A 27,922-nucleotide genomic window follows, 5' to 3' on the forward strand; every position below is an offset into this window, starting at 1 on the left:
GATGCTGCCCGAGGGGAACAGAGGAGATGGAGACGAGTCTGAAGGGTTCAGTGACCGTCTCATTGGACACGGAAGCAAGCGGTCAGCAAGGATTTAGGATGGCACACAGAATTCTGGCTGTTCTTTTGGGAAGGGAATAGAGAAACCGGCTTGGTGATGGGAAGGTGGTAAGTTCAGGTTTTGGCACAAGGAGTTTGAAGTGATTAAAACAAACACAAGTGAAATCTTACCAGTCTGATTAAAGAGTAAAACAAGCTGGGGAAGGTGAGACTGATATTGAAACAACTGAATTAAGCATTAGTCGGTGGGAGGCAGGGGGAGAAACGAGGGCATCCAAGGAGATACAGGAAGAGCCTCTGATGACACTGTCGGAAAGGTAAACAGAAAAGACTGATAGAGAGCAGCTGCAGAGAAAAACCAGTAGGAGACAGCAGTGGCCAAGAAGCTGACGGAGGACTTGTTAAAAGGGAACGCACAGGTGTTCAGTGTCGGGTATGGAGTGACGTGTCCACTGCACTTGGCGACACACAGTCACTAACAACTTCAGTGAGCATCCTCAGTGGAATGTGGAGAGTAAGGTCCAGACTGCAATCGATGGAGGAGGGATTTGAAAATGAAGCAGAGGAAACAGATGGGGCTTGGCTGCAAAGGAAGGATGAAGAGAGCGGAGGAGGAAGGCAGGTTCAAGGGAGACCTCTGAGTTCACGTGCTGGAGGAGGGGGTAACTGATGGAGTGAGGTCTCTAGGGAGGAAGGTGGGACGGGTCTCACCGACTGGCTCGTTTGCCTACACAGTCTTGTTGCCTGAGGAAAGACACCTGTCCCAAGACAGATGCTGCTGGATGGACAAGTGATGGGAGCTGAGAGCTCTCCCATTGGCATCGGCTTTCTCTGCGTTATAGGATGGCCTCTGCCATGGGGAGAGGGGGGTGGGGTGTGGACTGGATGAGAGACCAAGGGCTGCAGTGTCTTAAAGAGCAGAAGGGGCTGCTGCCCTGCTCTGTGTCAGCAGGCGACCGATCAACGGCATGTGCTCAGCAGTATTCAGCAGAGATGACATCAGCTGGCCGAACTTGAGCCAGGATGAGGCCCTGGAGGGCCAGAGATGGAGAAAAAACAGACCATAAAGCTTAATGCCAGATAGAAAGGATGGCATGGTTCGGCCAGCAGACTGGATACTGCCAGGGCCTGGGTGGCCTGCTGCCTCGGCAGGGAGCTGCCCAGTATGGAGAGGGCTAAGGGAGAGGGGGTGGATTTCTCACTAAGGCCAGGTACCCTTTCAGGGGGCTTCCAGGTGGCTCTGGAAGTAAAGAACCTGCCTGCCAATGCAGGAGACTTCGGTTTCATCCCTGGGTCGGGAAGATGCCCTGGAGAAGGAATGGCAACCCACTCCAGTATTCTTGCCTGGGAAGTCCCATGGACAGAGCCTGGTGGGCTACAGTCCGTGGGGTCACGAAGAGTTGCACACGACTCAGTACAGCACAGGTACCAACTCAGGAGGAGGGAGGGGTTGGGGTTAGGTCTGTTGAAATGTGTTTGATGCTCTCATCTTTCCGATTGGCACAGCGGGATATCGGCCTTAGGGAATAATTAGAAGTAGGTGACGATCTCTGCAAACTTTAGACCCAAATGAAGTGAAAACTGGCTGTGCTCTAATATGGATGTAGGGATCAAGACTTACATTCTCTAAACACAGGATATTCTCCCTCAGGAATAGATATTTCTATACCTGAATAGATATTTCTATCAGTCAGTGTGAAGTTAGACATGTCCAAAATTCCTTTAAAGTTTTGTAAAAAAAAAAAAAAAAAAAACCTTAAAAATCGATGTCTTACCTCCCTCCTCAAGGGGCGAGGTAACTCCATCTTTGTATCCAACTGAACTAACCCATACATAGTAGGAAATGGACTCGGAAAAGCCAAGTAACTAAGAGAAGGCAGCCCAAAGCGCTAACACTCAAATTAGTACATTCCTAAATCTGACATTCTCTCTTATGTAATGCTAAAGCCCTCATCTGGGCTTTTGAAGTTTTTGCTTGTTGGTTTTGGTTGTGGGGGGCAGGAGAGTGGAAGAGGGTTGTTTAAACTACAGAAGACTCTGAGTCCATCCCTATGTTCCTGGCAACTCACCAGAGTTCCTTACTACAAGCTGGAACCCCAACACATCTTTCAGGCTTCCTGTGGTGCCTTTCTTATTAACCCCCTTTGCATTAACAAGATCATACATCCTGGCTCCAGGGATGCTGTGAGAGAAAAATCCTCACCTAGTAAAGAATTTTCACGGGACTTCATTGTATGGAAATAGGAAATCTTCCTCCCTACTAAAAGCCCAGAGTAAAAACACACTTTAAAAAGCAAATAGGCAAGAAGAGTTGAGAAATCCTGAAATCACTTAGTCACAGAATGCAGTCCTTGCATGGGTTCTCCTGTGCCCTTTGGTCCCTGTATCACGTGAGACTTCCCAGTTAAAGATTAAGTACCCCGTGAAGAGGTTCCGGATCTTCAGCACACTGTTATCAACCACAGTGCCAAGGCCCCACGAAAAACGCGGTCTGAACTCGGAGGACTCCACATCTCTTTTTAAATGTCAGACTTACAAAGATTCATGTGTCTGCTGTCTTTCTTGGCGAAATTCTTTTCCAAGTGGATATAACTAGACTTGCCTTCTTGCCACTAATTCTACTCCCCAACACATATATAGTCACACACTTCAAGTCCAATTTCACTGCAAGCAGAGCCTTTTCCATCAATGATCAGCCCCTTGCACCTACGTGACCTGGTAACCTTGGCAAAGAGAAATCGAGCACTATTCTCTGAAGTAACTTTACAGTTTGAACTAGTTTTAAGTACAAGGAGGCCAAAGGGAAAAGGGCCTATCTTCATTTTCCCTGCTATGATTGGCTGGCTGCAAAGGGGTACCTGGCTCGAGAATCAGCGGTGGGGAAATGTCTGCTGGTCATCACTGGAAACAAAGTTGAAATCTGCAGGAATCACTTCTACTTCACACTTTCTGAAGACAACTACCAGGTTAATCACACCACTGGTGAAGTTATTTGAGGCCAGTTCTTTAGAGACAGCAAATGCACAGGTTAAGAGTGGCTCTCAGGTCAATACAATAACCACAATTTAGCTTGGCTTAGTTACCCTTGAGAGTTGCCACCAATGTGAATGACAGAGCAGGGGGCCTCAGTTCACACACAAAGCTTTTATTTTTTTAGATGTAATGCAAATAACCATATGTATTTTTTTTTTCCCAGAAAACAAAAATAAATGCAAAACATGCTCAAAAAACAAGAAATCAAGTTGTACTTTTCATAAGGCACCACCAAAAACCCTGGTAAAAGAGTCCATATTATATTTAAGTGTCTCACTAACGGGTAAATAAATATGTAAGGGTATAGTCAATAGGTCTTGAGGTTTACAAAAGACATTCCTGTTTGGACATCTTGGAGTATTGCAAGAGTAAGACTGAGCAGGGTGTGGCTGTGAACACCTGTCACATCCTTTTCCAGTGCACGTCGTTCGGTCGTTGCATAGTGGTGACTGGATACGGTCTAGGCCGAGAGAAGACGCCAACCCCAGATACATTAATATCCATTCTTTCCTTCTCCTGTGGTAAATGCTAACTGCCACGGCACACCCATATCCAAAGTAAAGATAAGCTTTGATAATTTGAAAAAAAAAGGGGGGGATTTCAAAAGGAAAAAAGCAAACCAAATGCCTGTTTTTAAAAATTTATATTACTGCAAAAGTAACTTTTTACACACATATGAAAAGCTAGTTCATATATAAACCTTTACTGAACCCGGCTATGTGTGGGACTTCACCTTCGTTTTTCCACAATTTTCAAGTTCCATTTCAACTTTCCACTTTCTCTTTAGAGTGGTTCATCCACCCTTTGAAAGCAGCGCTTTCGCAGTTTTCCCTCTCATCCCCCCCACGTAAAAGCACTGGCTGGTTCTCACATAAATGTACTACAGAATCGAGGTATCGACCAGTAGGGAGTTTCTCCTACAGCCACGGAATTGCATCAGAATTTAAAGATTAAGAGAAACAAACATATTTCTCAGACACATGTTGAAGATAAAGGTAAAGAAGAAAAGCACAGGTAAAACCGTTCTTGGCTCATGGGTCAGCCCTCACTGGCATTTTGATCATTAAAGTACATCACAGGCAACCACAGGTTTCACGTTTGACATTTCAATTATCCAAAGGAAGACGTGCAGCAGCTGTCACTCCACGAAGCCCAGGTCCGAGTCACAGAGAGCTGGGGACTGGCCGCCCGGCAAGGCCTCCACGGGGCTCTGCTGTGGTCACTACAGGCAGTGAGGCCAACACCACCGGAGAGACCACGGGAGAGCTGTGGTCCCACGTGCAAGGGGCCGAGGATCTACTCTTGGGCTACCGATTTTCATCTTCCCTTCTATAATCTTCGCCAAAATGCTTTATAGTGAACATAGTGAGAAATGCCTTTGAAAGAATTATTACAACAAGAAAGTTAAAAGTATCAATGGAGAAGAATTGTGACTTGGAGGAGACAGGAAGGGTGAAGAAACATTTTAAATCAAGTTTTAATTTGACATGCTACACCCCTGCAGAATGGGTTTAAGCTGTAAATATGTATCTTCCTCGAAGTGAAAAGTTTTATACTAGAGTATCAGCATTTCTTTAAACAGATGAATCTTAATCCACTAATTGCAAAATTACACATTTTATGTATTTTTCTTCTTCTTTAAACTAATTTCACTCATCTGTTCTCAGCCTCAGTCTAAATGGTCAAAAGTCAGAGCAAATTCCTATGACTTTCAAATTAATACAGAAAATCCCACAGTATCAATTAAAGGATATATTTAGGTTTCAAAATGTCTGAACATGAACAGGAAGCTATTCATGGTTGGGAGACTGCCTTGCGACTTTCTCAGGTCAAACATGCAGGCAAATGCCGTATTGTGGACATAAATCATTTCCTAAACAGCCCTCTCTCCCACTCTCCAAGAAGCAGAGCCCCTGAGCCATCTTTCTCAGCATCCTCATATGTCCCTCTGCTGACAGCTGAAGGGAAAAGGTGTTTTATAAAGCATGTTCCAGGCAGCCATCACTGAAGACTGCAATCAATTTTTAACCTACAAGTGTCTGAAGGCTTTTACAGAGAAGACCAAAAGGAAAAAAAAAAAATTGTGCTTTCTTCTATAACCAGATGAAATTCTTAACTAAGTAATATCTTTAGGTACATTACCAAAATGAAAACTTATGGAAATAGTTACCTTGTAATTTCCAATGAAATCTTAAATCATACATACACTTGAGATGAAACATTAAGATCCATGCACGTCAACACTGATGAACTTAACACTCAAGATTTTATGATACCAGGGGAAGAGGGACGAAAAGATTGGTAATAGGAACTACAGAGAAAGCACGTCCAGAAACTGGATTTTACAGGAAAGGTTTTTTTTAAGGAAGGTCTTTTGAGTTAAATCTCATACCCACTCAAACTGTGACTCGACAGTACATTTCGCTTCTAGTTACTAGAAGACATTTCTTTAAAAAGGGAGGACGAGAGAATTAGCTGTTCTCTGGGCCCATCTTGCTCCCCCCTTTAAAAGGAAAACTGATGGATTTATAAGCCAAACCACATATTTTCAACCCAAAATAAAGGGACACAGGATAGTGAAGATGAAACACCATTTTCAGCTTGTTTGGTGGGTCTTTCTTGTCCTTAAAGAAAAAAGAGAGTCCCCTTCTAATAAGAGCGTCCCTAACACCTCCACGAGGACAGAACACAACAGGAAGGAGGACAACACAGCACCGTCGTTTCAAACTTTCACAAACAGAATGGAGCAGAACCAAACAGAACCACCACTGCAGATACAGCACGATCAGGGTCCCCACACACAGGGACGAGCCCCAACACACAAAGGAAACAGAATTATCTATCTGGACAAAACAAGATGGATGATCTGGTCACGCGAGGCTGGAGAAGGAAGTGCTAACTCCATGTACTACAAGGAAGGCGTGGGACTCCTTTATAAAAAGCAAGAAGAGAAAGCAAGCCCCCAAATGGATTTCTGATGCTGAGACTCCGTCACAAGCTGCTGGTAATGGTAAATATATATATATTTATATATTCATATATGTATATTAAAAAAGGAAAAATAATCTATTTATAGAACAGTCAGTAGTCAGAGACATTTAGAAAAAAGTAAAAACAAGTCCTTTTTTCTTTTTTTAAAAATGGATTACTAAAACAACTTCGTCACCAGAGGTACTCTATGCCCAACTCCTCGGAGGAAGCCATGGGGCTACGGGATAGCGCCCGTGGCCGGCCTCTGTCAGCAACTGCCAGTCCTGGAACCAGACAGTGGGGCAGGGCTGCAAGGCAAAAAGCTGTTTTGCTGGTTTTGCTGGTGGCCATGCCTGAAGCCTGGTGGCACCTGGTACACTTGTCAATGAAGGTTTCCCCGAAAAGCATGCACCGCTAGCTCAGTGAAACATTCTGACTCACTGTCTCTGCTGCTGCAGAAGCCTGGATCCACGTACCTGCTCTTCTCTAAATGCAGACCCAAGGCAACAAGACTTCTCAAAGCCAAAAAAGGCTGCTTGCCTTTGGCAAGATTCTTCTTCCCAGAATCCAATCTAGTCAGATTTCTGAACTGGATGCTACTCTCCTCCCCTTAGGAAGATGGGGTGATCTGCCCCTCACTTGGGGTTTTCCTCTTGGTACACACAAGCACACGGAGCGGAGGTCTACAGGCCAGGCCCCCTTCCCACGGCCTCTAACAGGACTATGTTCGTCCTGGTCCTCTCCGAGCTGGACCTGCCAGGCATCAAAAGCAGGTCAGAGTGGAAGGAAGCTGGTCCTCTGACTCCTCCCACTGCCCTAACTAAGGAGATCCAAGCAGTCAGTACCTCCCAACAGTGCTGGCCGCGAACCTCTAACTAGTATCAACTGGCCCTAAAACACTCTTACAAGCCCTGCGAGCACACCAACGCAATGATGCCAACCTGCCACCCTGGAGCTCCAGTGTCTGGCCTTAATGTGACAAAGGACCTCAGAGGAGACATGTACTGAAACCCCAGCTGCTAGACCAAGGCAGACACCCTTAGCACACGAGTGCAGACAGAGAACGCGGGTCCCACATCCATGCGCAGAGAAGTCAGCTGAGAGGACTTTCCCAGAAGGCCGTTCATCTTTGGAAGCAACATTCCGAGTGGACCTAAACCACTCTACTTGATGACTACGGTCTCAGTGTGGTCCGTTTTCCCCCGTGTCCCAAACCAACCCAGCGTCTGCTAACTGGTCTCTTTAAGATCCTCCACTGGTAGTTTGTAGCTCATTATGAAGGAAGGGGGTGGCGCTGGCCCTGGGCTGTCTGGCCCCTGCTTCTTTGCACAGTTTGTACAGATGTAATCTTCACTTTCCGCCATTTCTGGAGAGACCCCCACACAAACTTGGTGAAACCACTCATCGCAGCCACCATCACACTGCACCCAGTCCACCTGTTGGAGACAAGATTGGGGATATTTAGGTTACACATGCAGGAAGCCTGGGATATAAGCAAACCAAAGAGCTGCCTTGGCTTAAATGATAGCAAATAACGGGAATGCCCAGAGATAGACAATGACTTCTTATGGAGTTATTTTTTAAATAAAGAAGCTGGGAAGTTAATCCCCCCGAATTATTTTTTTTTTCCGTAATGTGTCCACAAAATAAGGCCTCTTAGGTACTCCATCACCTCATAAATACCTGGGGCTCCTTGCAAGGCAGAAACATGTTTGAGAAAATTTGACAAAAAAAAGGAACTTCTAATAGAGCAGCCAAGTAGTTTTAGCTAATATTAACAACGTCTAGGCTCTAAGACAATGCAATTATCAATCAGGAAAGGCAGAGTACAACAATGTGAAGGCAATCCTGTGTATTAGCTTTATTTCAAAGAGATAAGCCAAAGTACTAAGAGCATTAAATACCTTTTTAGAAAAGCAGTCACATAGGCCACTTTTAAAACTAATATTTTTTATTCTTCTCTTCTTCCGTTACAAATACAACTCCCTATAAAAAGTTAGCAAATATCAGAGGTCAAATCTTACAAATTAACCAATTAAAACAGTCAAAGACACAGGTCAACAGATCACTCTGGGGTTTAAAGTCTGAGTAACTGACAGGTCAGTGGCAGAGGCCTGGCAAGCTGTGACCCTTCAGAGAGGATGGTGACTATAGGAGGCCAGAAAGGGACTGTGGTTTGGTGGCACTAAGCCTGGGGTAGACACTTAATGGTGAGGAGATCCTGGCTTTGTTATTTGGCAGGTAATTGGGGTGGTTTTTATGGCTATGCCATGGCACATTAGAACCTTTAAGATAAAAGGGCTTCTTACTCTCCTCTATGCAAGATAAAAGTGGACCATCTCACTAACAATGTCAGAAGCCATGCACAACAATGAACTTTTCTAGAAACCAGAGCAAAGTGAGGAGAATGAAGGGATCCACGAAGTACTTTAGCACAGCTTGTGAGAAAGGACAGAAGGAAGGAGGAGTGGGCTAGGAAATGAGTTTTAGGGAAAGTGGGCAGTTCTCAAAATCAGTGTCCACAGACTATAAAACTCATCAAAAGTGTGACAGTCATGTTAGTAGTTTCTGGGTTTTTAATAAAGGGTGGGAGAAATCATTTGTCAAAATTATCTTTTTGCTTTAGTTGTTCTTAAGAGTTCTAGCTCTCAAGGGGCCAATACTGTGTGGCATAAAGATTACTGAATTCACTTCGAAGTCCAGAGTTCTGATGTATGAGCTGAGGCAAGTCATTCAATCTCCCTAAGGCTCCATGTCTCCCTCTGTAAAATGGAAACCAAGTCTTACTCACAGGATTATTTACAGCAAGGGGTCCTCAACCTCCAGGATCTAATGTCTGATGACTGGAGGTGGAGCTGCTGTAATAACAACAGAAATGAAGTGTACAATAAATGTAATGTGCTTGAATCACCCTGAAACCATCCACTGACTCCAGGCTGTGGAAAAACTGCCTTCCATGAAATCGGTGCCTGGTGCCAAAAAGGCTGGGGACCACTGATTTAGAGGATCAAATGAAATAATGTTTGGCAAGGCACCTGGTCCCCAGGCTGGGACACTGGAGGCATTTCTAAAATTGTAGTCTCCCGGCTCCACTCATCCTTCTTCACATGAAATATTCTGCAAATAACTGCCTGCAGCATGGCTCATGCCAGAATCACCTGCTGTGTGTAGCTGAGACCTAGCCCAAACCCACAGACTCAGAATCCCCTTGGTGTTCAAACCGGAAGCCTGTATTGTGACCAGCTCCCAGGTCATTCTCATATATTCTAAACTTGACCATCACTTTCACTGTGTGACACTGCTTTCTGCAGTTCAGAGTGACTTGCTTCCTCAAATGGATTTTGTTTTTGTTCTGTAATTGTTCGTGTGATATTTAGCTTCTGAAGTCTTAATCAGTCAAAGTGTTCCTACTGTGGCAAACTGCACTGAAGGTACAGAAAACGGAGATGATGACTCCGGTGCAACAGATAAAAAATAAAGATAGCACAAGCAGGTGAAGATTTATAACCTGACAGTGGGTGAACACAGAGTGAGTGTCTGGCTGTGTGACGCTGGCCAAGGGAACTGGGAGGAAGAGCTGTGGTCCTCTGGGCTGCTCAGACTGGAGGTGTCTAACCAGTCCAGTCCCCACAAGGTAAAAAAGTTATAATTTATCATGATTTGCTGCCAAGGAAAGTTTCTTTTAAAATCAAATTTTGCACCCGGCTCACTGGTTTCTGGTTTCCCAAAATCAAATCTGCTCTCTTTCAAATAAGGAAGAGAGCATTTCCCCTTTTGAGAGTTTGGCTAGAGGTCCATTCCTAAGCCCAGCTTCCCCACCATCCCAAAAAAGCATAGTAACTTTTCCTGAGACTTGATCCCAGCCCATAGGTCAGACAACAATTTGGCCTAATAATCAGCAGGGAAAAAATGCCCCTATGAGTATCTTTTGATCATGTTCCTTGACTAACAATCAAAATTATACTTTTGTCTGGAATGCTAACTGAATCCAGAGGATTCTGAACAGACTGTGGCAGCCTAACACTCGAGAACAAAGAATCTGGTTAATTGCATATTAAGTCCTAATAGTCATTTCCCCTTTCATTATTTCTAGGAAGCATATGTGTCAAATCAAAAAAAGGAGTTCCTGAAAAACTTCACAGCTATGAGCTGTTCAAATATTAACCGATAAAGAGGTTATCAGTTAAATGTGTGTTTAAAAGAGAAATATATTAAACAGAGAAAATTATGTTGGTTTCGCATTTCTTGTTTTGCTAAACAGTTTCATATTTACGCTTAAGAAAAAATATTTTTCACGTTGTATTTTCTTCAATTCTTGGTGCACATTATTACACTGGGAAAAAAGAAAGCTGGTGATTTAGTGATACTCTTAGCTTAGTTACCCAACTGAACTCTTTGTATTTTTGGCATTCAATCTCTTTTGTACCAAACTTTCTTGCAAAAGCCAGATATGAAAATTAAAACAATTTACTTAATCAAGTACAACATATGCTTAGAATCCCCATGTATGTTTTTTGGTGCTCTCTTCAATAAGTAACCAACTTTTTCAGTCTGCCCGAAATTAACTGGTTTCCCAAGACACAGGAATTTCGGTACTGAAAGTGACAGCTGGTCACCTTATCATAACATCACCATAGTCTGTGTGTGTGAGACTCACTCATTTAGGTAATCCAACCTTTGTTTATGCTAAAAGGAGATAAGAATGATAAAGGAACTGATAATGCAAATACTTTTGCCTATATGATTCTCCACAAAAATCTTTTAAAATTCAGAGTGGGAAACAAACAATTGAAGTGAGAGATAGAAGTTTATAATCTCTCTTTATTTACCGTATTAAGGACATCTTAGGGAGATAGTAATGTTAAGAAAAAAGCTCCAGAAAGAAGGTAAAAAAGCTAAAGGGGGAAAAAGTCTATTTTCATAGTAAGATTAAATATTTATTTTAATGCAGAAAAATATTACTTATATACTACCTTGAAAGAACTTGCTCCTTCAAGTTAACTCTTGGTACCGGTAAGATTGAATGAAAGTGGCAGAGTTTAGGGAGAAAAAGAATCTGAACCTGAAAACTAATCTTTTGAAAATAGTTCATTATTTTTTTAAAAAATCAATTTCAACTTAAAGTCAATTTGATAATGATGGAAGAGAGAGTTTTGGGCTTTTAAAACCTTTTACTTTATTCTGATAATATTTTTCTTTTTTCTTTCTAAAACATCTTTGAAATAGAGGCTAGATACATTTAAGTAATCCTTCAAAGTTTTCTCAATCTGCACATTTTTAGATAAAAGTAACAGTAAAAAAAAATGTACATTTACCTAAATATGAATGAACCCTAGAAGTCATGTGTGTTTTTTTGCAACATAGTATTTAAAGAACAGACTTCTTTCAAAAACATTCTTTTCTTGGTATCCTGTTGTAGTGAAGATGTATATCATGCATTAATTTGTCTTCCTTAAAGAAACACTACACTTCAAATTGAGGAAGTTGTAAAATTATTTACAAAATTTTTAAAGAAATACACAGGTAGTAACACTGTGTCAGAAACAAACTTGGAGGACTACAAAAACTGCAGAACAGCAGTGATGGGCAAAATGTTTATAATCTGAAATAATTCCCATTTGAAATTAAACACATTATAGAAATACATCATTTATAAGTTTCTTTCATGTAGCTACTGACAGGGTGAGGCACACTTGCTCACCTGTGTGTTCAACAATTTTCTCTACTAATCTTCACAAATTTCTGTAGTAATCTGTACAAATCTTTGTATATTTTAAACAATAGACATTTTCTCTAAATATGTGGCTAAATTTCCTTTTACTCCATCAAAATGGGGATGATAACTTTCCAGATTTTTTTTTTAATTTTGGCCACGCCACCCAGCTTGCAGGATCTTAGTTCTCCAACCAGGGATGGAACCCAGGCCCCCTGCAATGGAAATGTGGAGTCCTAACCACTAGACCACCAGGGAAATCCCTTTTCTAGATTTTCAAAAAATACCTACAATATTAAGAGCAAGTCTTCGGGCTTATATATTGATCACATTATTTTAAATAAGTAAAGCAGGACATGTTAATATATAAATTTTACAGCAAAAGAGAGAAAACTCTCTGCAGTGTTATATGCTACAGAAAGAGAACAGAGACAATAGATGAACTGAACTGTGTTTTAAATGTTAAGCAGAGGAGAAGGGAGAGGGTATTAAGTGAAAAGAAGGGGGAAAAAAAGAGGAAGGTTATGACGGATATAAACACTGTAGAAAGGATGACGGTAAGTAAGCTAAAAAAAAAAACAAACAAAAAAAAACACACATCTTGCTGCCAATCCTACAACTGCTGAAAATTAGTTAAAGGAGAAAGAAAGGGGAGAAGGTTCTGCCAACACTAAGCTACTAATGTTTCAGGACCCAAAGAGAAATAGGTAACCTTTCATAGCCTCTTTAATAAAAAAATTCAGATGAGAATAAATTCAAATGAAAGACAAATACACACACACATAATGTATCTACTAAGATGCTTTAAAAATGTTTACAATATAGAAAAATGCTTATGAAGTTAATAAAGAAAGATGCGAAAGTGGACAGTATGACATGATATGAAACAAACCATACAGAAAAAGAACTGGAAGGAAGCACACTAAAATATTCCCAGTTGGTATTCTCGGAGAGCTGGACTATGGGGTATATATTTTACTATATACTCATTTTCCAAAAGTGAGAAAACCTTTAATAATTTAAACACGTCATGTAGTTCTGGACTGTTTTTGTACTTGCATCTCAATTATCGGAGGGGTGGGGATATTAGCGGAGCACCTGGTCTGGGAGCCAGGCTTCTCCTTGTGGTTTTGCCACTAACTAGCTCTATGACTTTGGTTACATCATTTATCCTCACTCAGTCCTGGTTACATCATTTATAAAATGAAGAGGCTGGAGAAGATGACCTCTTCAAGCTCTAACAGTATTTAGCTGAGGAGGGAATAGTGATGCAACTGTATTTATTCTGTTTATATATTCAAACTGAGGGGTTATTAAAATTCTAAAAGTCAAGTGGTGTAAGGAGACAAAGTTAAAGCCATGAACTTACTAATAATCTTGATGAGAACACCAAAATAGATGCCTCCAGACACTTAAAGAACTAGGATTTTTCATAAAGTCCATCCATTTTTCTCAGAAGTCTATAACATCAATATTGCCTTAAGAAAGATCATCATGTACTTACTAATATTTAAAGCTTAGGGCTGACATTAAAAAAAAAAGACAGTACCTTTAAAGGTCTTCATTATATTCTGCAAGAGATTTTTAAAAATCATGTTCTATTTAGGAGCATATACATAGGCCTGAGTGTAGCTAAGACACAGACCAAAGGGAAGATTTAACCCAAGTTTTATGTCTTCACACAAATCTCCAGGCAACTTGCTTCCTGGGTCTTAGAACTCTGGCCTGGGACGTTTTAGGCCACTGTGGCTGACTGACAAGGTGCTCAGTCCTTCGAGGCACCCTCCAGGGAGGGCACACGACTGCTCTGAACTCTACTGTGGCCACCCATGGGGTGTACTGCTCCTGGTACCACACAGCTTCTCTCTGCTCATCTGGGATGTTTCGCTCTGTACACAAATTCTAAAACACATTCTTCTATTAAAATCTCATAACTGAAAAATGTTCTAGAAACTATATTAAACATGTGATGGTGCAAGGCCAAATCCTGGGATCAAAACAGACCATCACTACGTCACAGCCTCGTGTGCCTGGCTGCTGCTCCACGTCCCCACAAACACTCGCTGGGACGCAGACAGACTCACCTTGTCTTTGCAGGGCCTCTGGCAGTTCTGTGCAGCGCACACGGCGTTCTCATCATCCGACTCCTCCGCGCCAGACCAGTCGTACTTGGAGGGAATGTCCAGCACCTTCTTCTCTCTCTTCTTCTCAGTGCTCTCCTTCACAAGTTCAACTTTGGCTGCAGCGGCCTTCTCCTTCTTTTTCTTCCTCTCTTCTTCTTTCGCTAGCTTCTTGGCCAGTTTGTTCAGCTCCTTTGATTTTTCTGCACTTAATTTTAATTTCTTCTTTTTAGGTTTATCCATTTTCTTCAGCTCCTTGGACTTCTGCTTTCCTTCACCAAAAAGCTGCTCTACTTTTTCTAGCTTCCGTTTCCGTTTCTTCTCTGAAGAGTCCTTTCCTTTTATTTTTAATGGTTTCTCTTCCATGCTGTCATCCTTCAAAAATATAAAAAGAGAAACAATTTAAAAGCAAGATATTCTAAAACAGCTTTAGTCTCTTATATGAGGTATCATAAGAATATGAATTACCAAGGCTGGGAGGAAGGAAATGGGATTTATTATTTAACAGGTACTGAGTTTCTCTTCTGAGAAGGCAATGGCAACCCACTCCAGTACTCTTGCCTGGAAAATCCCATGGACAGAGAAGCCTGGTAGGCTGCAGTCCATGGGGTCGCTAGGAGTCAGACACGACTGAGTGACTTCACTTTCACTTTTCACTTTTATGCACTAGAGAAGGAAACGGCAACCCATTCCAGTGCTCTTGCCTGGAGAATCCCAGGGATGGGGGAGCCTGGTGGGCTGCCGTCTATGGGGCCGCACAGAGTCGGACATGACTGAAGCAACAGCAGCAGTAGCAGAGTTTCTCTTTGGAATAATTTAAAAGTTCTGGAAATGGACAGTGGTAACAGTTGTACAATATTATAAATGTGATTTTAAAACAACTGAATTGTATATTTAATAAGTTTTATATTGTATACATTATACAATAAATACTCTGATATTTTAAGAAGACAAATATAATATTCAAAGAAGGTAACAGTAGAAAATAATGACAAGCCCTGAATAAAATACCTGACTTATTTTTAGCTTATCAGGGGCAGGGGGAAAGGCCAAAAAATTGTCAGCATATACTATACAGTCTGCAGCATCTGTCTGTAACTGAGATGAAAACATAGAAAGCTCAACACACTAAATGTATACTAAGTTACACAGTAACTCTTTTGGTCTGTATTTACCAGCATTGAAATTCTGAACAAGGGGTGCAGCAGAAAAAACAAACATTAAAAATCATAAGCTTGATAATTACTTAAGAAATAACACTTCCTAAGATTCTGCAGGTAGAGGATGAGATGATTAGACAGCATCACTGACTCAATGGACATGAATCTGAGCAAACTCCAGGAGACAAGGGAGGACAGAGGAGCCTGGTGTGCTGCAATCTATGAGTTCACAAACAGTCGGACACGACTTAGTGACAGAGCATGGAATCTGCAGAATCATAAAGAATACTGGGTCACAAGTGTCTTAAACCTATCATACCTTGAATAAGACATATTTAACTTTTCAAAACTCTGTGTTTCCTTATATATAAAATCAAATAAGACAGTGGGTGTGAAGAAAAAGCTCTGCTAACTGGAAAACATTATCTAAATTAGGCACCTTCGATCTGACTTTCAAACCAAAAACAAACTACAGTGTGCCAGCATACGACACTGTACCTTCCACTTCACAGAAACAGTCAAGGAAAAGAAAGATGATTCAGAACACAGGAATCAAATGCGAGTTAGAGCCTGGGTCCCTCCGCTTTTACTGCAAGTGTGACTCCAGGTGAGTTTCTGCATCTCTGACCCTTACCTTCTTCGTAGGGAGAAAGAGCTAAACACTTGCCTTGTCTGTCCTTTCCCCTCCTGCTCAGGACTATAGTATCACAGATTAAAAAAAACATGGGTAAACTGTATAAAAATATATAAACTACGTAAAACCTCAATAAAGAAAACCATAAGAGCAGAAATACTTTGGCTTGGTGACAGAGAAGGACAACCGGAGCACTATCCACCAGTCCTCCCCTCGAGGTGACCTATGGAACCTAAAAGGAGCTGGGACACTCTAAGTGGTTTTAAATCATTGTGCAATAAGCTTCCAATCTGTACCTCCATGATATGCAGGAATCTATCTTCAGAGGGTGGGTGTGTGGCCTGCAAAATCCGCCATATGTGCTGAGTCTCGTCCAGGGACACCTCCAGGAGGTCTCCCACCATCATCAGCTCCTCCAGCTGAGCTTTAGCTCCTGGCGACAACTCCAGCACTGGAGGCTCCAAGCTCCGGGGCACCAAAGGGCTCTTCCGAGGCTGTTTCCGTGGGGTGCTAGACCCTTTCCCCCAAAACAGAAGACAGAAGAAAACATGAAAACTACTAAAAAAGGAATGCTTTCAAAATAAATATTTAGAGGAATGGTCCCTCTTCCTCCAACACTTAATTTAGATGTTTGGATTCACTGTATCAGCATGAAAGTGAAATTTAAAAAAAACACAGAACGAAAAAGGCCTAGAGTTCTAATGACACTCTAAAAAACTGGTTTAGAGTGAAAACACAGGTTCCATATTGTTTATCTTGTGACTGGAGGGGAAAGGGAATGCTCTCTCCATTGCAGAAGATATAACCCATTATCTGCCTAATTAACAATAATAATATGCTGTTCCATAAAATCCTGAATTTTACTATGAAGAGAGAGATATTCTCCATTTCCCAGAGGTGTGACCTAAAGCAGTCTGACTGATTTTCACTGGGGACAAAGGCTAGATAGTGAACACAATAGAAAAATTATTTACCAACAGATGAAGAACTAATAAAGCTCTTCAAAACCAGAATGAGTATTCTTCAAAAGTAGCAAGTTCCTCAACAACTAATTATAAACAAATAGAGGATAAATAACGACTGATCAGGGGTTTGATAAAAGCGGGATCAGAAGGGGGGAGTCAACGATTCTACAGAAATTTTCTATCATTATGACCTAATCACAGAAAAATGCTATGAGAGACTGCATTTTCCAAAGTTGCATTTTTCCAGTTCTACTGCATTTCATGGTCAGGATTCATACTTGAGGAGAGACTTCCAGTGTGGTGTCAGACTTCTCTTCCCCACACTGCTCCCCGGTGTGGTAATACCTTGAGAGCAGCTCTTAGAAGCAGACGAGTATGCGTGCTCTGCACAGAAGGAGGGTGCCGTCCACATGTGCGTGACTACTTCCTCAGACTTGATGGGGATCTCTTCATCACAGAAGAGGTTGGGCTCCAGGCTGCTGGAGGACTTCACGCTAGCTGTGTCCTGAAGAAGCAGCCAAGGGGGTGCTGAGAATTAGGAACACTTAACTTGTCCCATGACAATAATCTAAGCACAGGCTTTTAATACAACACAGTTTGGGGGGGTGGGGGTGGGAAACCTTAAATATCTGGTATTAAATAGGAAAGAAAATTTCCACTGGGGAAAAAACAATGATCACCAGTTTCAAGCCAAAAGTAAAGCTCGAGAGCAATCCACAGAGATAATAGATCTACAAGAAAGCTACGATTTGAAGAATAACCTTTCTACAGTCTACAACACATAAAGACTCCTGTAGCCATGAGTTAAGAAACTCTGACCATTTAAGAAAAAATAAAATGGACTTAGGAAGGGAATAAAGGTTCAGATGCGGTACCTTAAGGACACGGCTCATTCAATCTTCTCTAAAGGTTTTCAAATCCAGATGCTTACCAGTTGCTGCTTTTACTTATCAGCTAGCTGCCCTTACTTAAAAAGCCTGACTGACAGTGTTTAAGTTATAAACCTTGACAACTCCAAGCAGGTCTCAGATGACTCTCCCCTGAAGGTAGGCTCCACAAGCCACATATACAGCTTTAATGGTCACAGTGCAATCAGGAATACAGAAATCTCAGGTATTTTAACTAGGAGAATTTAATAAAGTGAACTGGCTAAATTGTACACTGGAGGCTTGAAAAAGCAAACAGAAACATCAAAGTAACACCAAGGTAACTACAAGAAAGAGCTGCCATCACTAGAGCTTGAGGTAACAGAGACAAGAAGTGGGGTCACAGCCAGAAAGCTGGGAGCCCACAGAGCTGGGGCCCAGACCTGTGGGGAGCAGGCACTGGCCTGTGTGTGTCCTGCTATCTCTAATAGAACACAATGTGGCTGGCTTCTGGGTGGCAAAGAAACAACTAGAACTGGAGCCAGCTGCCACTGCCAGGGGAAAAGACAGAACGAAAACAAAACTCCAAAACCAAACAAAACTGAAAACAGTAAACAAAGCAACAACAGAAAAATTGTAGTTCAATGATGGCAGGAATGGAGAATAAAACGGTAAGCATCGAGTCCCTCCTCACTACGCGGCCTTTTAATGTTCTCTAACGCCCTCTGCTGGCGGAGGGAGGCTGCAGGCAAAGGATAAACGTGCAGGGCATGGGTTGGCAAACCACAGCCTGTGGGCCAAACCCAGCTGCTGCCTGGTTCTTTTATGGAGTGTGAGCCAAGAACATTTTTAAATTTTTAAAGAGCTGTAAAAATAAACAAGAAGACATAACAGAGACCACATATGGCTTGCAAAGCCTAAAAATAATCTACTCTACATCATATATAATATCACTATACATGTGGTACTTTACAGGGAAAGTTTACCAAGCCCTGGGCTAGTCCCAGCCCCAGCCCAACCAAGAAGAGTACACGGGGGAAGCTTAGAAGACCAGAGACAACAGCTAAGGACTAATGCAAGAGCTGACTGTAGGGTGCATAAGAGGAAGATGTACTGTCATCAGAGACTGTGCTTAATTAAACAGGATACTTAAAAGGTTTCACAAAGAGACTCTGGAAGACAGTTACACTCACTGAGAATTTAGGAACAGCAGTTCACATAGGTCTTCTTTCCTGTTCCAGAGAATCTAAGTCCTAAAAGGCCACAGGCAAGAGAGTACTTTAGTACTTGGCTACTGCCGTCCCCAGGTACTTCACCTCACTGACTGCAAGGGTCTTTTCTGACTTTGACTCCACTCATTTCATTGAAACTCAAGCAGGAAATTTTCTATTAAGCTTCTGAACTAGAAATGAAACTGATCAGAAAATAATGGTTGAAAGGAAAGATAGGTAAAAATACATTTAAAAAATTACTTCCCTGGGATGACATATGAAATATAATACATAAAAGATCAATTTAAATCCAACCATGTCAACAATTATATTAACTATAAAAGAAATAAACACCCCCAATTAAAAGATAGATTATAATACTGCCTAAAACCCCAGATTTAACCATATATTTTACAAATAGATACATATGCAGACTGACATACCAGAAGAACCCTTCCACATGTGCTGTCTACAAAAGATGCCTTTTAAATAAAGACACAGGAGGCTGGAGGTAAAACAACTGATAAACAGCAAGCTAAGGGGAAAATTACCAGTCAGTCCCACTAATGGTAAATACACAGGAAGAAGGAATGGCTTCTCAGTGAGCAATGTGTCTTATGACAGATCTGTCACTCCACCATATCTGGTATCAGCTGGACTAAATTCTCAGACAAAATCGACTCTATTTTCACCAAAGCTGAAGCCACTCAAGTATTAACAAGGGTAGAAAAGAAGAAAAATCAAAGAATCCAAGTGCTTAACTTGCCTTTCTGTAAATTAAGCAATTCCTGGGATTAAAAAAAAAAACTTCCTAGGAGATAACAGCTACTTCTATTCTATACCCTCCTTTCTGATGTGTGATTCTACACATGTATGCATTTGGAAAATATAAACTGTTACTATGGATGAACAGTCTAGTAAAGGTAAACAATATGGTTTAAAAGGAAATGATCATATGAACATCTGAAAAAAATGTTATCCCAGACACAATCATACAAACCTGTAACAGACTCTCAGACTTTGTTTCATTAAATGTATTATTTTCCTGACTAATGAGATCTCGGAATTGCTGCTCAGATTATTTTTGTGGTGATCACATGGTATGACATGCAAAATGAAGTAATCAAGCAATACAATGCACAAACCATCTGCTTTAAACACTTAAATGCTATGTTAACTAAGATCAAATGACTGATTTTCATTTTCTTTCTAATTACCTACTCTTCTTCCTAAACCAGCAGGGGTTGTTCTTCTAGCGAAGATATTAAAATTAAGCTATTTTAAGGATAAATTCACAGTCACAATCAGGGAAGATCATACAAAGTGAAAAATCACCAAGTCAACTGCAAGTAAGTTGGCAAGTAAGATTTTCATTACAGAGTAAGTGCTTTCTCTATAGGAAAACACTGAAGAGCACTTGAAATTTTTTTAGTACAAAATTTTGGAGCACTGAAATTTTTTTAGTGCAAAGATACCAATGTCAAGGTAAATCTGACCTTGAATTACCACAAGTCTTACCACCATTCTTCTGCTCTCCTAAGTTGTCAATACACCACTAACATTATAACATCCATAATCTTATTTTCTACCCTGCCAACACCCCCTTCTAAGAGAGTGTAAGCTAAGAGCCCATATATACTTTGCAAACAAAGGACTACTCCATACAACCATATCAAACCACAGTTCTGATCCCTAGCCCTGAAATCATTTAATACTTGCGATGTTTTGTTTTCATAGGTTACTGATCTGCGTCCAAGCAAAGTCCATCATGTTAGACAATTCCAGAGTACTGGTTGATACCTAACGTGCTAGAAAGATAACCCAGGTACTGAAGGTCTCTAAGTCAAAACTGCAAACAGGCAATTTTAGTATTAGCTAACTATAACCTATACATGCTGTGGGCAGCATCCCCTTCCAGCTGCTTCTGGTCATTTTACCAGCTTCATACATACAGTCATTAACTTCACATAGCCATTAACTTCAAGGATAACAATGTGCTTCGAATCTCATTTTAAATGCAAATTCAAATTTCAACTTTTCTCAAGTCTTTAATTCATATGATTTTTTTTTAAACTCCCTCATTAAAACATCCCCTGGATCCATTTTTATCTTGAGAAAAATATTTTCCAGCAGGTAATTTACAGGCATCTATGATGGACGGTTTACCTTCATATCCTGGGAGTTCTAATGCCAACGGTATTTGTACTCTGACAATGAGTTTACCTATCTGATATACATGCTGAAAAGACAAAGGAAAAGAATGCACCCTGATTTTTTCTCACACCAGACTATGAATTCCCTGGTTATAGGTATAGATGCTGAACATTATCTCCACAAAGCAGAATACAAAACACATCAACGGATTCACTGTGGGCTGGCAGGGTCTCTGTCCAGATCACATTACTGGACAAAAGATGAACGTCTTGGGCCTGACAAAAAACAACAATAAAAGGTGAAGAGGACCCAACACAGAACCTTGCCAAAACCTCCCCTTCACCCTAGTGTGCTGTCACTATCAAAACAATCATACTGAGGGCAAATCCTTTGTTATATGACGATAACTCCACAAATTCAAGTCATGGGCCCAAGTATAATGCATCCCTGAATATGATGTTCTATCCAGCACCAACCAGATGAGAGATCAGAGAAAAAGACCCAAAGCACAGCTAGAACGGGATTCTTAAAACCTAACTGTACAGACTTAAACAATCCAAAAGAAAGAACACTGAAACTAGCCATGAAACCTTTCAGTAACTTAAACATACAATTTTTCCAGCCCCTCTCTGGAAAATATATACAGGCTTTTTAAAAACATACCATCCTTTATTAAAAAATGTAGCTTTACCAATCTGTTTTTTTAGAGTACAGAAAAAATACCATCACCATAAATTCAGGATAGATATAACGACTAGCTTTCTCTTCCACTTTCAGGCCTTAAACATCAGTGTTCAACAGCTTTTTAAACAAACCCAGTGATCAAGTGATCAAACCCCCCCAGCCCATCCCTATAATTACCTTCATATCATAGCCATAGGTCTCCCGAATGTCTTCATCAGAATCTGTCTCTTCATCGTCATAGTCCGCCGTTTGTCGAGGGGAGGAAGACACACTGCTCGCCACCCGATTGAAAGCAGACTGCTGGAAACTAGGCAAGTGTCCCTAAACAACGAGCAACCGGAGATGAAGAGAGGCACCAAATACACATGAGTGTTAATGCATGCCTGAGTCCATCAAATTGTAATGAAGCAACTTACTGTTATTTTCCTAATACTGGTAAGAGATTTGATTTACTGCTTACACACTGACAGATATTACCCCATGAAATAGGGGGAAAAAGAAAAAAGAAAATTCTCAACTTGCCTGCAAGTCTGGGTTGGCTGCGGCTTTCTGGAGTTCTGCACTGATGATCTTTTCGGTTTTCTCCCGAGCTGCCTGCTCCACCATCCGCTGGCTCAACACGGACAGCTTGGCCAGGGCGGAAGACAGCTCGTCTGTGGCCAGGGCTTGCCGGGCCCTGTCCTGCCAGCTCATGGCACGTTCTGTCAAACACTGAAGGGCCTCCCCCTCAGGCAGCCGCACCGGCAACTTCTGAAGGGACACCAGGAGGGACAGAATCGTCTCCAGCCGCGGCCTTCGAGACCGCATGCAGAGAGGACAAAGGAATTTTACTTCCTTAGCCTGCCAGCTGGACCCCTTCTTCTGGGAACTCGATTTAGGAAGAGGAACACAGCTGTTGTGAAACCAGTCTTTGCAGAGCTCACATTGGAGCATAAACCCGCTCGCTGTCTTGCGGCAAATGCAAAACTTGACGTCCTCTATCCGGTCCACCATGCTCATCTTGGCGAGGTTCGCTGCCCTGAGGGAATGCATGGCTTCCAGCTCCTTCTGCTCCCGCTCTTTGAAAACTGCCACCTGGGTATGACAAACATTTAACTGAAGGGAGTCACTGCAAAATGTTCTCAAAATACCAAATCTTCAAGGGTAGGGACCATTTCCACATTGCAGACTCATGTTGACAAAGCACTGTCTTTTTTTGGCCACACCTTGTAGTATGTGGGATCTTAGTTCCTCAACAAGGGATTGAACCCACAGCACCTTCATTGGAAGCGCAGTATCTTAACCACTGGACCACCAGGGAAGTCCCAAGCACTGTCCTTGAAAAAAAGCCATCGTTTCCTAAAATTTGGGGCAGCCTGACAGTTTCTATGCAAATACTCATCTGTGAAATAAGCAAACTGCCATCATATATGACAATGTCCAGCAGTTGAGTAGTTAATTCTTTCATAATGGGCAGGAGAAAGATGGGTTCAAGCCACCCTGGTATCAGGCCTGGCTCTTGTACTTAACAAGACTCCTGGATCCAGGTTTTCTGAATCTCAGTTTTCCAAAAAATGAGAATATTAGTAACTTCACTTTGCTGTTTTAAGGATTAAATAAGATAACGTGCGACAGTGCCTAACTTGGCGCCTGGCACAAGATAAACATTTAATCGGTACTGACTCCCTACCTCCTTCTAATTCATTCTCTGGGGGAAGTTCAATACAAATCAATTTTATTTATTTCTTGGAATTTCCAGCTTATGGAGAAGAGTAACAAAAGCTGATGTCTAATTATAGTAAGGTTTTATGTAACTCATTTCAAAAAAATATATAAAAACAAAATTTAATTATCAAGAATATTATCAGGGCTTTTTTTTTTTTTTAAACTGTTAGCTTTGAAACAACTTTGAGGCAATTTCCAGTGCTATTTGTCTGGCAAGACTGACTCACTAGGCAGGCTAACAAGAAATTATTTCCATCAGCCTCAAAACAGGATCATTTGCAGGCAGGAACAGCCGTATGAAGTCACTTAGTGAATGCGATTCCCCACTATTACATATTGCCCAAGCTCATTTTTATTTTCTACTTCCTCAGGCTCCTTGTAATCATAACATATCCCTCCTACTCTACAATAAAACCCATAATTTTAATTATCTACAAACACTTTTTTGCATACTCACTATATTACTGAATGCTACCGAGAGAGGCAAGGACTGCAAACAGCAGCTGCAGTCAGTCAGCTGGTACCATTCCTTTGAAGAGCACAACAGTATTAAGCACCATTAAACACTCTAAAATCCTAGCCTGGTAATCCCATTACTATGAGTCAAGTATAGGAAAACAACCTGAAAAAAGGAAAAGGCTAAGTCCACTTTGCTATTATCCGTAATACTGAACACCGAGTAACAACAAAAATGATCAGTATCAGAAATGTGTTTAGTAAATTATGGACAATTTGATGGACTACTGGACAACTATTAAAACAACAATAAAGAGGGATATGGAAAGGGCAATTTTAGGGCGAGAGAACAGTTTTTATCCACTTTGACTCCAAATATTAAAAAGGTGTAAAATATGTACAACCATGAGGTCAAAGATGAACTATACAAAAATAAAAAGTTAGGAACATAAAAAAGTGACTGCTTCACAGAATGCTGCATTCACCAAGCAAATTCAAGAAGCACTCTAACTCTCACCACTGTGGCTGCGTCTCTGGTTTCCTCCAGTCCCTCCTCCAGGTCACTCAGAGGCTCAAGGTCTAGATCCTTTTCTTTTTCTTTTTCTATCAGTTCTTTTACTTTTTTCCTTCTATTTTTTCCACTCCCATAAATACCAATGTCAGTCCGGGGACTAAGCACCTACAAAAATAAAACCAAACATTGAGCTCTGGTTTTAAAAAATCTCAAAATTGGAAATAAATGTAACCATTTATTGACCACTCACATGTCCCAGACACATTCTTAGAAACTTCACCTGCATTATCGAACTCAACCTTCCCAACAAGCCTCTGAAGTAGGTGATATTATCTCCACAAACAAGGGGAACAGGTTCAGAAAGGCAACAAGTTGCTCACAGACACAGCCTTAACACCAGGAATCCATCGTCAAACATGAAACAATCTTATTCCAAAGTTTATGCTCTTAAGTATGTTCAAACTGTTCAACGTGAAAAGGGTAATGAGCATTTAAATTTGTGCTTCTCACTATTTACAACTACCAAGACATGAAAGCAACCTAAGTGTCCACTGACAAGAGGAATGGATACAGATGTGGTGCATATATACGATGCAATACTACTCAGCTGCAAAAAAAGAATGAAATATGCCATTTGCAGCAATATAGATGGACCAAGAAATGATCATACTAAGTGAAGTCAGAACAACAAATATCATATGATATCACTTACATGTGGAATCTAAAAAAAGGAATACATATGAACTTATTAATAAAACAGAAGCAGCTTCACAGACATAGAAAACAAACATGGTTACCAAAGGGAAAAGGTGGGGAGAGGAATAAATTAGAAGTTTGTGGTTAACAGATATACAATACCCAGATAAAAAATAGATAAGGCCCTACTGTATAGCACAGGGAACTATATTCAATACCTTGTAATAACCTATAATGGAAAAGAATCTGAAAAAGAAAATATATATGTACAACTGAACCACTTTGCTGTACATGAGAAACTAATACAACATTATAAATCAACCGTATTTCAAGGTAAAAAATTATTTTTTAATTTGTGCTTCTGAGAATAAGATCTTTTGGTGATAAGAGTCCACGATAACAACAGGGATAAGATGCAGGCTGACACAGTGTAAGGTGAACTGGAAGTAAGTGTGTCCAAGGTTCCAGATTACTAGCCAACATTTGATACCACCCAGTAGGAATGAACTTGTATAACCACGACCAGATAAACTGACAACCACCCTCACCTTAGGTAATAAGTCACCTACTTCTGGGGAGGGCAATGAAGGGCACGCACATGAAAACAAACCACTCCTCACCTGTAGCAGCGTGTGGCTGGAATTCTTCTTGAGAAAGGTCCTCCCTGTCCGTTCTCTCCAGGCCCGAGCTGCTGCCACTTGAGACTCCACCTGGGGCAGCGCATCAAGACGCACGGGGATAGGGCGGCCTTTAGCAGATAAGCTCTCCAGCTGCTCCAAGTAAGCATAATTGCTGCCACTCTGGGAAAGAGAAGTACAGCCTTACATAATCTGTCATCTCTCATGAAGTCTGGCAATACACTATTAGTAGATCTTATAAAGAGTTTAGTGCTAACCTTTTCCATTAACTATTAGTCTTTAAACCTAATTGTATCTCTTAACAGTCTTCCAATGTCCTTTAAAAAATGTTTGTATAAATTCATGTTGTCAAAGGTTTTTAAAAATGAATTAACAAGGGACCCAGTAAGATGTAAAAACTAGTTCAAAGGACAATCTAAAAACAAACATACAAATGCAATTAGGAATGAGGAAAAGTAAAAGTGAAGTCGCTCAGTTGTGTCCAACTCTTCGCGACCCCATGGAATACAGGCTACCAGGCTCCCCCATCCATGAGATTTTCCAGGCAAGAATCCTGGAGTGGGTTACCATTTCCTTCTCCAGGGGATCTTCCCGACCCAGGGTTCGAACCTGGGTATCCTGCATTATAGGCAGATACTTTACCGTCTGAGCCACCATGGAAGTCAGAAATGCGGAAAGGAATTTGCTAATAGATGGAAACAGGCATTTAATATCATCCAGGTCAATGGAATCACCTTTTCTACAGTGTGGAGAATAATTTGTTCCTTAGAAATCTGTTTTCCTACAGACTAATTCAGTCACATTACTATTGTTTTTAAATAACTGACAGAGTTGTAATGAGCATGGTAGAAGAAAGTCTAAGGCACACACTCAGAGAATCAAATAAAGCCGGGTGGTTTGCTAAACAACATCCACTACTCCACTGAAAGGACATGGTAGTCTCTTCTGCCTGTTTCAAAGTCTTTCAAAATTTTTCCAACTACTATAGAGCAGTATCTTAGTTCTGACAACCTCCTTCATTTATAGACAAGAGCGGATATTCTACTAATTAACAATGTGTCAGTATTTCCACTTAATGAAAATAATCAGTTTTTAAACTTAAGAGTGCTTTAAATTTACTGACATTAAATAATTAAGTCATTACAGGAAATGGAAGAGTTAGTCAGTAATCCATCCCAGGGTCCTGGCAAGAACATCAGAGTATCAGGTTGGCGGCCCACAGACGACAATCCAGAGTGATCCCTCAGACGGTACGACTCTCCAAGCACACATACAGAACACCTTCTGGCTAGGCCAGGACACAGCCTCCTCCAGCCTGTGTACCCTGAAGGACAGCAGAAAATGTCCACTATTTCAGAGCCCCCAAGTCCATCCTCCCACTAAAGGGAAGAAACAGTCCTCGGAAAACCACAGCAGCTACCTCTACTTGCCAGCTCAGTTCTTCAATCATAAACAGCCAACTAAAGATTATCAGTCATCTGATAACTGCCTGAAATTGGTCAAAGATGAAACAAACAGGGGAGTACTGATAAAAACAAGTAATTTTAAAACACAGAACAGAAAGAGTAGCAACTAAGCAGGTCCCAGAAAAACTCAACTGAAAAGAAAGCAAAACAGAAGTCATTAGACCATGACACCTCCTCTTTCTAAGGGCAGCAGCTGTTTAGTGGGAGAGCTGGTTTCCTTTCTTTCAGTCCAGCCCTACAACATATTCACCACTGTAAACGCTGCAGTGAATGGTCTCTGCAGACCATTCAGAAGGAACCTTATGTATTCAGACATACTTTCATCTCCAGCACTTAGTTCACTGTTTTGAGTTACGTATGTGTAATACATGTCTTTTCAACTAGAATATGCCACTTTGAGGTCCAAGGTTGTATCTTTACACCCTTCTCTCCCATTCCTACTCCCAAACATCCAGATGAGTCCCCAAGAGTATTGTGGGGTTCAGTAAATGTCAGTTTCATTTTCTTTTCCTGCTACTTGTTTCAAAAGTAATTAGAGGACAGTGGGGCGGGGGCTAAATTAGGAGTTTGGGATTAACATATACCCACCACTCCTGTACTTTCCTGGTGGTGCAGTGGGTTAAGAATCTGTCTGCCAATGCAGGGGACGTAGGTTCAGTCCCTGGTCTGGGAGGATTCCACATGCCCGTGCACCACAACTACTGAGTCCACACACCCTAGAGTCCTTGCTCTGCAACAAGAGAAGCCACTGCAATGAAAAGCCCAAGCACAGCAGAAAGAGCAGCCCCCGCTTGCTGCAACTAGAGAAAGCCCGCGCAAAGCAACAAAGACCCATGACAGCAAAAAATTAACAATTTTTTAAAAAGTACACACTATATA

The 27,922-nt window shown here is 41.2% G+C and overlaps 1 protein-coding gene across 1 annotated transcript in view; it reads right to left on the reverse strand.

The window, feature by feature from the left end:
- Positions 5,714-27,922, reverse strand: part of KDM5A (lysine demethylase 5A) — a 61,218-nt gene continuing 39,009 nt past the window's right edge. Inside the window, exons 21-28 of the mRNA XM_018048651.1 lie at positions 25,560-25,739; positions 24,247-24,408; positions 22,092-22,643; positions 21,747-21,890; positions 17,000-17,159; positions 15,986-16,206; positions 13,860-14,270; positions 5,714-7,498 (exon numbers count right to left, since the gene is read on the reverse strand). Coding sequence (XP_017904140.1) covers positions 7,292-7,498; positions 13,860-14,270; positions 15,986-16,206; positions 17,000-17,159; positions 21,747-21,890; positions 22,092-22,643; positions 24,247-24,408; positions 25,560-25,739 — 2,037 coding nt within the window. The 3' untranslated portion in view covers positions 5,714-7,291. The remainder of the gene's footprint in view (positions 7,499-13,859; positions 14,271-15,985; positions 16,207-16,999; positions 17,160-21,746; positions 21,891-22,091; positions 22,644-24,246; positions 24,409-25,559; positions 25,740-27,922) is intronic.

Source organism: Capra hircus, chromosome 5 (genome assembly GCF_001704415.2).
Source record: "Capra hircus breed San Clemente chromosome 5, ASM170441v1, whole genome shotgun sequence".
Classification (NCBI taxonomy): domain Eukaryota; kingdom Metazoa; phylum Chordata; class Mammalia; order Artiodactyla; family Bovidae; genus Capra; species Capra hircus.